Genomic DNA, 11232 nt, shown 5'->3' with positions numbered 1-11232 from the left:
GCAGATTTAGGTGGGTTTTTGGTTTGCTATCGGACCAGAATATTGTCGTGACGGGAGTTGGAATGGCTGCAGTCTGGCAGTCCCAGCTTGGCTCTGCTCTGGACTGGAGTGACTATCTCACTTTTGTGTTTGGTTGTCAAGGAGCCTATTTCATCCTTTTTCAGAGGGGGCTTTTATTTATTTTGTTGTTTGCATGGGTGGTTAAGGAAAGAAAATTATGGGTTTTTTTTCAATTTACATGTACAAAAAAAAAAACCCTTAAAAATTCTGGCCCCTCAACACAAGACATCAGGCAGAGGAATTAGAGTTGGCGATGGGGGCACAAGGCCGCTGAGCCAAAATTAAGGGTTCAAACGAAAACCTTCGGCCAAATAAACTTTGCGGTGGAATGGACGGGTCCTTCAAAACTTTCGGTTAAAGGGATTCGTTGACCAACATCAACTGTATATAGAAGAGGATGAGGGGGCAGGATGTTTAGTTGAAGGTTTGTGGATTGGCCCTCTGTCTGCTTGAATGCAACTGTGGGCAGGGAGCTGTGCCGCTGTCAACCTCTGGGTAGTAATGATGAGGGTGAGAGTACAGGGTCCACTGACCAGGAATTCGGCGCCATGTTTATGCAAGGACCGCATCACCCTGCGTGACTGTACTCCACAGTCTTTGGATTTTTTCCTCACCCCCAGTGTGCATGCCATAGCACCCAAGCATCCAAGCAAGGAAGTCCCCACAATTTACTCGTCCAGGAGTCTGGGGAGTCTGAGCAGCGTTCCTCTTCGTAGAGCAGCTTGCATCATCTGCTCTCCGCCGTTGATGCCGTTCTTTACACTGTTAAGTGTATTGCAGTAAGCTGCCGGGCAGTGCATGGTGTGTTAAGCCTGTATTAGAATTATAGGCTTGCTCTCCATGTGTGACAAAGCCAGTCAGCAGTTTTCTTACTCTTACTTATTCTTTTGGACCAGCTGTTTTTCTTCTATGTTTATCAACCACTTGCGGCAAGTGTATCGCCTGCAAAGAGTAGGGGTTAATTACTGTGGTGTGTCGAGTGTATTGTGTGGAGAGGTCACAGACAAAACGGTCCCCTCCCTGCCTCCGTAAAGCAACAGCAGAGGCATGTGGTTTCATCAAGGCCGCTCCCGTCACAAGGTCTGGACTTCTGTTTTTCGCCGGTTGCCCTGGTGACCACAGGAAAGTGGCTGAAGGAGGCGAGCAGGAAGGACAGACGCCGAGCCAATGGAGCTTTTGCCATGGAGAGGGTCGCCAAGGCAAAGCGTACAAACAGACTTGTTCACGGGTCAGCTTGGGTCACGCATGAAAGGAGCCCAGTTTTTATCACGTTTCTGAGCTATTGTCTCCCTTTTAATAAAAGTAAAGGGTGTGAGTGGGAACACAGGGTCCTTTGCAATGCATTTTTATTAGACATCTGCTGCTTTCAAGTGGAGGAAATGTTTAAAAACTGGCGGGCGGATTTGTGGTGCAGCCTATCCCAACCACATTGTAGCTCAAACCCAGCATGCTTAACTCCAACAGATGTGCCCACCACTAATTTTAGCCACTTTACATGAACCGCAGCATTGTTTGTTTTCATGGCATCCAGAAATTGTTTCCATTTCGGCATTTCGCTGCTATCCGACGGCAAGAGTGGCATTACAGTTATTCTATTTATAAATCCACTTTAAAAATAATGCTTAGCTTAGCATTTCTTTGGTTTGTCAAAAGACCAAATTTCACTTTTTAGTCTCTTTGAACACGCCCTCACCCACTTGCTTTTGTGAGCATTCCATGTTGCCCACAGACAGTAGCTGAGGAATCAAGCTAAAATAGCACCACGCTACTACACAACCAGACAAGCGGTCAACAAGCAGAGGAGGCTGGCTTTGCTGAAGTCAGTAATTAGAGGTGGAGGTGTTGAATGATTGTAACACAAAGCATAATTATCTTGTGATTACTATCTACGAGCACCTTGCAGGTATTTTCTGCAATCCAGGCCAACCCTCAGCGGGGCGAGAGGGAGCCGTGGTTCCCTCAGACCAAATTCTCAGGAAGTTGGATGGCAGGGAATGAGGCTGAAGGCGGCACCCTGTGGAGAAATGATCACCCCTCAGCTGTCTGCACCCACCGAGGCCAGTCTCCTGTCCCAGGTTCCTAATGGGAGCACATGTGTTTGGTCCGGACAAACACCACCGTCAGCAGCCCGCAGTCCCTGCACCAGTCAGCTACTCAGTCCGGCCCCACTCTGTAATTACAGACCACCGCCTGCCGGAGGATGGGGGGGCAGGAGGAGGGTGGAGGGTGCAGGGGGGGGGTCAGACCGCACAGAAATGTCTGGGACACAAATCCTGTGCCCACCATCATCATCTCAGTACTGGGAGAGAGAGGGAGACAGAGCGGGAGTGTGTGTGTGTGTGTGTGTGTGTGTGTGTGTGTGTGTGTGTGTGTGTGTGTGTGTGTGTGTGTGTGTGTGTGTGTGTGTGTGTGTGTGTGTGTGTGTGTGTGTGTGTGTGTGTGTGTGTGTGTGTGTGTGTGTGTGTGCGACTGGGAGGGATATGTAGAGAGAGGGAGAGAGAGTGAGTGAGTTAGTGAGTGAGAAGCAAAGTGGGCGAGAGACAGAGGAGCGACTGCCCCCGTCTGGGACGGGGAGGTGGGAGGAGAGGCAGGGAACCCTCCCTTTCCTGTGTAAGATTAGAGGTTCTGTCTGCGAGCACATCTGGACTGGCTGGAGGAGCTGAAACAGCCCCGGTCCAGGCTGTGCTGTGCTGCTGAAAATCACTTCAGAAAACTGCCCTCAATCACCTTTCGCCTGGTTTTGCACATTGTCAGCCTGTGTTGCTTCTTGCAGGGTCTGTGTAAATGGAAGGGTGATGAGGGCTGGGCACCAGTGAGCTGAGGGTCTGATCACAGCTTGTGTACCCTTAGCCTTTCAGACAGCTGCCAGTGGGCCTGCCAAGTTAAATGTTGAAAATCCCAGCCGGTGCTGTGAGGGGCCGGTTGTGCCTGTTAGGTGTCTGTGCTGACTGATGAGGTGAGAGGTGTGCGAGTGACTGGGGAACCTCTCTGACCCTGCACACTCTCACCTCAGGGTCCTAGAGGCTAGACCAGAGTTTCATTTGGAATTGGCCTGTACGACACCCTCGGGCAATCTTATAAACCCGAGCAGACGTCAGGAGCCTATTTCTGTGTGTATTCAAGTTGAACATGACAGGAATAAAAGGATTCCCCTTTTCTACAGGGTTCTGCTTTAATCACCACTTTTCTTAGCCGCCAGACCTCATTCTCTCACCTGTAGGAACACAAGAGTGGCTAATCTACAGGTTGTGAAATGATGAAGGCTGTCTCCATCTTTTAGCCAATCACCTAATAAATGCAAACCTGTGACCCTGGGAAAGCACAATAAATTCTGGGGTTCGGAAGCAGGTGTGTATTAGCTGTGAAAATAAAGGCAGGGTCCTGCCCTCAACAGTCTCCTTCATCAGCCGTGTGTGTGTGTGTGTGTGTGTGTGTGTGTGTGTGTTGTGTGTGTGTGTGAGAGAGACTAGATCATGATCATGATCATCGGGAGTAGATCATGACAGGAACAATGAAGACACAGCAGAAGCCTCAAACCGAACCGAGACACTGGATATTATTTATGATTAAAAGCCTTTTATTTTCAGGGACTATCCAAAGGCATAACTTTACACTCCGACGAAGACTTAAGGCCCCGATTGCCTACAAGCCTTGTATCCAAAGCACCTTACCATTGGCCTTCGGATTGTGCCATTATCCTACCCATTACCCAGCAGTTTTTGGAACAATCAAGTCACCTTCATTTGTCCTTAAGAGGCAGGAAAGGCAAAGAAAACAGCTTGCGCAGCACACATCGTGTGTGTGTGTGTGTGTGTGTGTGTGTGTGTGTGTGTGTGTGTGTGTGTGTGTGTGTGTGTGTGTGTGTGTGTGTGTGTGTGTGTGTGTGTGTGTGTGTGTGTGTGTGTGTGTGTGTGTGTGTGTGTGGCCGGGGGGGGTTGTCGTCTGGTCTCTCCGAGGGGGCAGAGAGACAGAGATAAATGTCTCGGTGTGGGTTGGTGATCAACACCTGGTCACTAATGATGCTGCGGTGCTGAGCTCAGCTCCATGGCCAGACAGAGATGAATCGGGATGATGCCTTCTGCTGCCCTTGTTAGCTGTGGTGTGTGTGTGTGTGTGTGTGTGTGTGTGTGTGTGTGTGTGTGTGTGTGTATGGGGGGGGGGGGGGGGTTTACGCAGCTGAAGCCAGGACCTATATCTCCTCACTGTTAAATTATTCTGGGTTTGAGATAGAGAACGGGACACAAACTCAGTCGTGATAGAATACAAATCACTCATCAGTGTGTAAGCACGGCGGGGCAACAGGAGCAAGGGGTGCAATGTCTACCAAGGGGTTATGGAGTGAGAGAAACGGTGCTGTGTTTATTTTGTTGGCCAGACTTGGCATAAGGAGTCTGGTTTACTTTCTCAGGTGTGTGGTGGTGGGGGGTCACTGAAGGACTGACCTTACAATGACCAACCATAGCAAAAAAAACAACAAGGGGCAGGACAAACATTGTCTTGTGAAAAACACAGAAACACACACTTACAAATAAACACAGAACTGTAACTGTAACTCAGCTCCAATCCTAGTCGTCGATGCCGCCACCTGTACAGCAGCCTCCGTCTCCCCTCCAAGTATGACCGCAGCCTTGCCAGGAGCCTTTAGACTCCTCGTATAGTCGGAGGAAGTTTGAGGCCTGGCTTATTTTGGGGAAACCGCGTTTTACAAAAGAAAACCTGTTTTTGGGCGCGTTAATCTACTGCTGCTTCACTCATCCGGTAGAACACTACAAATAAAATAGACACGTTCAAGGAACATATCTATACAGAAAGTATACGTACGCAATATATGTGTGAAATGCTTGGATGCACGAGTGTTTTGGATTTATGGATGGTCACTGTCATCTGGCTTGATGGGCGGTCACCGTTTTGTAGGGTGAGAAAGATATCTCGAACTACAATGTCTGACCGACACCGCTTACCTTGCCGCACAAGTAAACAGTACTATACAGATATACAGATGTATGCAGATACAATACAATACAGATGAAAGCTGTGTTTTACATTTAAACCGACATACCGATGAAAAGCACAGTTTGACTACATGATCTGTCAGCGTGCATGTGCGTGTGTGCTTGTGTGCGTGTGTGTGTGTGTGCGTGTGGAGATGAGCCCCAGCGAGCGCTGGCCGTGGCATGAGAGGCAGGGCTGACATCAGGACATTCTCCGTCCCGCTGCGCTCTCCGCAGGGGGAGCGGCTCTAATGAACGCCGCTGATTCAGTCACTGATTTGGGTCCCGTCGCGACACGGGCCAAGAGGTTATACACATTCACAGGGTTTTCACACCCCCACGAGGGCAATTAGCCCAGCAAGAATAAGAATACAGCGAGCGTACATTGAACTGTGTCCCCCGGGGGCCGCTCATTAACAGTGATGTTATTCTTATTGTTGGCCAAAGTGACAATCAAGTCATCCCTCCTTCCTCACATCCCAACCCAACACACACACACACAGGCACACAGGCACACACACACACACACACACACACACACACACACACACACACACACAGGAACTGACACAGGACACCCTTTAATAGAGTAGAAGTGTTTTATAAGACTCAGACTTAATGCCCAACAAGGCCATACGAGAGGCAGAAACGGGGATTGGGAAAGAGACAGAGAGAGAGAGAGAGAGTTTGAAGGAACGCTATGGAGAGCTGGAGGCTGGGAGGGGTGTGGGAGACCGTTGTCCTGGTGCCAGAAACGGCTTAATGTTTTATACAACAGACCGAGTGTGGGTGAGGGGATCCTGGCACTCGAAGGTTCTTGTGTGGAGAGAAAAGGGGGCTAGGCACTGGGGCGTAGTGGGGGGTGGGGGAGTGGGTGAGGTGGAGGGGTGGAGGGGTGGAGCTACATTTAGTGCCGGCAAGGAAAGGAGTAGATTCCTATCCAGAGCCTTTCTATAATTGAATGCAGCAATCTGCGTGAACTCTGCTCCAAAGGAAACCTAGCACGTGAGATACGTAAAATACACACGCACACACACACACACACACGCACGCGCACACACACACACACACATACACACATGCAGACAGACTTGCAGAAGAACATACACCGCACTTCTTTTTGCATCATACTTTTGCGCAGTACAAGTAAAAAGAATAGACTATATTGTTGTCTACCTGTTGGTTGTTGTCGGCCGGTCGTCACGCAGTCGGTTTTGCCGCATCCACAGTTGTGCTACGGTCATATTGAAATGTAGAACAATTCTGTTCCTCCCGAGATGCCATAACATTTCAGTCTCGGGTCTTACACGGTTTAAATCTGTCTACACACATAATCCTCCGAGAAATCCCCCAAACACTGAAATCATCAGCGCAAAGGTTGCGGGGGGAATTATTAAAGTGGTCTCAGTTTACCCTAAACCATGTGTTCTGTATACCTTTCATACTCCTCTTTTACCCGCTCCCTCCCTCCTGTTTGGGCAATAACTCAACCTGTTATGCTTTACCGTCTCCAGTTCCCCGACGCTCATTCCCAACCCCCCCAACCCCCCAACAATAAACCCGACGTGTTCTCCTTCTGGGTCAAAAATTAACAGACGGGTCAAGAGATCAAATGTTACAATAAGGGCAGCGTTAGGCATGCCATGAAATAAACTCAAGAAGGATGCCGGTCTCCTCTTTTAGCTTTAGGCCGCAGGTGCCATTTCACGTTTTTTTTGGGGGGGGGGGCTTTGACCCAGCGGACCCGAGGACACTCCGCTCTCTCTGGTCGCTAATGAGGTGCCGAGCCGCTTGTTTGTGTCAGGGGCACCTCGGCCGACCGTCGCCAGGCCGAGCCGCAGAAAAAAAGGGAGTCAGTGTCGCACGTCCAGAAAAGGGCCTTGCCCATTGAAAACATTGAAAAACCCAGGACGCAAACTCCCACACTTCATAAAGCGAAGCCAAGGCAGAATGTGAGCCGAGACCACCGCGCTTTCAGCACACTAAAACTATTGTTTGCCGTTCGTTTGACACGCCCTCTCTCCAAGGCCTTGCACTCTCCAAACAAGTCAAACAAAGCAATATAAAATCGGATTGGCAAACCGTGTGGGGTTTTTTTAGCACATTTGTAATGATTTCGCCTTTTTTTTTTTTTTTATAGCACTCGCGTATTGTTTTCATAAAGGGGAGAAAATCCATGCCAGTCCCTGTTGATGTATCGTGTCCATCCCTCTTTTCTGGCTGCTACTGTGGCAAGCAGCTTAATCCATCTTCATTTAGAATACTTGAAACAATCTCATGCACAAACTCGGTCACTGCCAAAGCTCTGGAACAATCACAAAACATTCGATCGTGTGTTGAAAAGAAACACTCCACACTTTGCCCCCGCTGAGTATTTATACATTAGAAGAATTGGGCGATGGAGAAGTTAGTCCAATTATTCCGCCGCCTGTTTGACCGCCTTGACTGCCTGGAGGGTCGGCAACGCCAGCCGCACTGGCACCGTGCCCCATAACCACACAGTGACCCCATCACTGTGTATCATCTGCTCATTTTTTTTTTTTTTTTTTTTGCTGTTTGATTGTTTATTGTATGTAGCTATCGTAATTGAATGTACATTCTGTATATATACTCTCAATACTCTGTACTATATGTTTTCTCATTGAGCTGCTGCAATGCTTGAATTTTCCCTTTGGCGGGTAAATAAGGTACTATCTTAGCTGATCTGATCTGATCTGATCTGATCTTACCTTACCTTATCTTATCTCATTCGACTCTCTTTCTGCCTTTGCTTCTCCTTCACAGATGGAGGGAACCAGCTGGTGGCCCAGGAAGCAGTGAGGAAGCCGTCCACGCTGCGCCGCCCGCCGGCACGCGCTGGAGAGCTCGCCTCTAGTGAGAGCCACTAACCGTTTAGCCGCCAGCGCTAACCTGCATGAGAATGTGGCACCGCTTCGGTCTCCGTGGTGTTCAATGGGTCTGATGCTTTGTTTTCTAGATTGTCTCAACTGCACCCGCATCACGGCTTTAGGGGATCGGCTGAGCTCACTGGAGGCAAAGGTAACGGCAGAACATTGTTCACTTCACCGAGATCCCAGTGTGAATTGCAGTATTATCGGGTTTCGGTGGCTCCGACAAGGTCTTGTATGTCCCTCTTTCACCAGGTTCAGTCGCTCGCTTCCCCCGCTTCCGCGTCACAACGCCACTTACAGGGCAAAGGGGCAACAGCACTTGAGGCCTCCTCGCTGATGGGGGCTTTACCTGCCCAGGGGGCCCCCGGTGAGCAGGGGCCAGCAGGTAAATACACGACCCTGTCGCCTCTGTGTGCGCGGCGTTCGAATTCTTACTGTGCGAGGGGTTTGTGCTTCCATAATTGAGTGAGAAATCACTCATCATCACATCTTTCTCCATTAGCAGTAATTCATTTTCTGCTCTCGCTCTCGCAGGCTCGTCAGCTCATATCCTATTTCCTCCATTAGACCCGCTTGCACATACACACACACACACGCACGCAAACGCACACACACACACACACACACACACACACACACACACACACACAAACGCTCATTTCCTTTAGCCCGAGTAGGAGTCCAGTCCGTGCGTCTCACTTTCAGGGCACTGCAGCGGTGGAGAAAGGGAACACTTCAGGGCATGAAAAGCTGCTCTCCTTCACTGGAGCCGAGCCCGGCGCTGGCTGCAGCTAAAAAGACGGGCTGCTCCGCTGCACTGTCAAAACATATTCAACGGCGTATCAATTTCCATCTAATTATATTTAAATGTGTTTCAGCCACAAGTTGTCCCCAGTTACGACCATCTTTGCTCCGCTATTGAGTGACTTGCGTAACACATGGCAGCAACACAAAGCAGGATGATTCCGCCTTTGTTTCTAATACTATCGCTATAACTTTTTAGGTACAAATGTCATGAATAAGCTTTGCAGCTTATTTATGACATCAATGCCATCGTTCAGAGACGAGGCCTTGTGTTGGTTTTTTTCCCATCTGATGCTGGGAGAGCCTTCCTGACTTCCCAGCAGATTAGAAGCTCAGAGTCACTAAGGTCTAATCCAAGGCAAAAGTTGCCCAAAGCACTGTTTATTGCTTTTAGTGACATGTGACACCCTAAATCACCTTAAATCACTCAGTGTGCTGTCACTGTCCTTGTTCCATACATCAGATCGCAATCAATTCACTGAAATTTTGAATTTCAGCTTCTGCTTAACTATGTTTTTCCACTAGCATTATATAACATCTTATCTTGTGAAAGAAACAAGGCAAAAATTTAAACACTACATTTTAACTCTGGCTTTTCAAAGTGGGCTTATTTGTTATATTTCATGGATTCCGCTCTAATATAACATCTGTTTTCAACACAGGTCCACAGGGTGAAGGGGGGAAAGATGGGATTCCTGGCCGGGACGGTGAGTTACAGTAACCAGATTCTCCATTTTGAATAAACCAGTTAAGACTCTGTAATTACTCAGGTCTGTTTGTTCTTTCCTCAGGGAAAGCAGGGTCACGAGGGCTGCCAGGACCCAGTGGGCCCAGAGGGGAGGCCGGGGCAAGGGGCCCATCTGGGGCCCCTGGATCTAGAGGAACCCCTGGACCAGTGGGTAAGAGCTCACACAGACCTGTTTACTGAGGAGTGTGTTTTAGAAGATGTTGACGGTCAGGCAAAGCGTGTGTGTGTGTGTGTGTGTGGGTGTGGGTGTGGGTGTGTGGGTGGTGGGTGGTTGTGTGGGTGGGTGGCTGGGTGGGTGGGTGGGGTTGGGTGTGGGTGTGTGTGGGCTGTGTTTGTGGTGGAAATGAGGGTGTGCAGGTGTGGGTTTTGTGCTTGCCCACCCACTTAAACCCATTGTCTTGAGAACAGCGCTCCATTGCGTCCTATATACGACAGACTTGTAGAAACAATAGTGGGCGAATCTGAGAGACCTGCAACAAAAGTCCGACCCTTGATGTGGTGGGCCGAGTGTTGTGATGTGGTGAGCCTTTCTCTCGAATTACTCAACCATTCCCAACACCCTCGAGTGGTCAGCGCAGAACGCTTGCCTGCTTCTCATTTTGTGCCGTATCGATTTGGCGTTTTGAACCCCGTAAGACAAGGTTTCCGAGATGATGATTCTGAGCCTCTGATTTGTCGTTTGCAAATCAAACGCCTTAACACCGGCAGTTATATGCGATGAGTTTAAACGTGTAAACGTGTTCTATATGTTTGACGGTCACGTGCAAAGAACTGGAATTACAGCCCCATCACAACATCTGCCGTGGCTGCAGACTGCTCCTCCTCCCTCCTGTGGAACATCGAGCGCCTCTTCTCTCACATCGACATATGACCCCTGCTCTGTGCCTGCTGCTTTTTAGAGATGAGATTTAGAGCAAAAGTTAAACTACAAACCCACTTTCCAAGAAGCGCCATGTGACTTCAATCTGAAGCGAACTATATATACAAGTCCCGGGTCCTTATGATTTCCATATGCCTGTGGTGTTATTGTTTTCCCTATCCATTACTTCATGAGTACCCACAGTCAGCGCTGTGTTTTGGATCCAAAGCCATGTTCTCTAGGTGGTGCTGAATTCTTTGTTTTTAAGACAAAGATAAACATGAAATTGTATTCGGCTAATGTCATGTAGGACGCAGCAAGGCGTATCCTGTAATGGGGAGGTTTAAGAAAAAGAAATCCCGAAATTATGAAAGGTGAGGATGTTTTGCCGACATAAAGAGAGATTGAATGACTGTTTTAGAGCTTAATACAAATCTCCACGCAAAAACTTTCGGTCGTATATCCACGCAAACATTAAATTGTCGGCGTTTGGCTCAGCCTCTCTGGAGATCCATTACCTTTGTAAAACATAGAGATTTGTTTGTTATAATGTCATTCTATCTCGTAGGCGGTATAGAGCCACCTGTGCCACTGAAGCGCTGACCGCACAGTGCCGTGGGACTGAGTCAACCCAGAGCTGAGAGCAATGTTTATCAAGCCGAGGTGAAAATGACCCTTGGAGGTGTCAAATCCAATCAGACCTGCAATAACATTACAAATGGCCATTACATGGGCCAAGAGTTTCCCAGCTCGCAAAAGGCAACGGCCGCAACACAGTGACCGTCGTTATCAATTGCATTACCCCGTCCCAGCCGTTCCTAAACAAAAAGGTGTGGGAGAAAAGGGAGAAAGGTGGCCAGCCTGGGTCTGCAGGGGGGG

General features: G+C 48.8%; 1 protein-coding gene across 2 annotated transcripts in view; it reads left to right on the top strand.

Moving 5' to 3' along the window:
• Window positions 1-11232, top strand: part of emid1 (EMI domain containing 1) — a 51362-nt gene that overhangs the window by 30466 nt on the left and 9664 nt on the right. For both annotated transcript variants that reach the window (XM_080003971.1, XM_080003972.1), the window contains exons 4-8: window positions 7836-7925; window positions 8029-8090; window positions 8195-8327; window positions 9409-9453; window positions 9538-9645. In XM_080003971.1, the coding sequence (XP_079860097.1) occupies window positions 7836-7925; window positions 8029-8090; window positions 8195-8327; window positions 9409-9453; window positions 9538-9645 (438 nt within the window). The remainder of the gene's footprint in view (window positions 1-7835; window positions 7926-8028; window positions 8091-8194; window positions 8328-9408; window positions 9454-9537; window positions 9646-11232) is intronic.

This window comes from Zeus faber (assembly GCF_960531495.2).
Source record: "Zeus faber genome assembly, chromosome: 7".
Lineage (NCBI taxonomy): Eukaryota > Metazoa > Chordata > Actinopteri > Zeiformes > Zeidae > Zeus > Zeus faber.
This window is presented reverse-complemented; position numbering and strand designations above follow the sequence as displayed.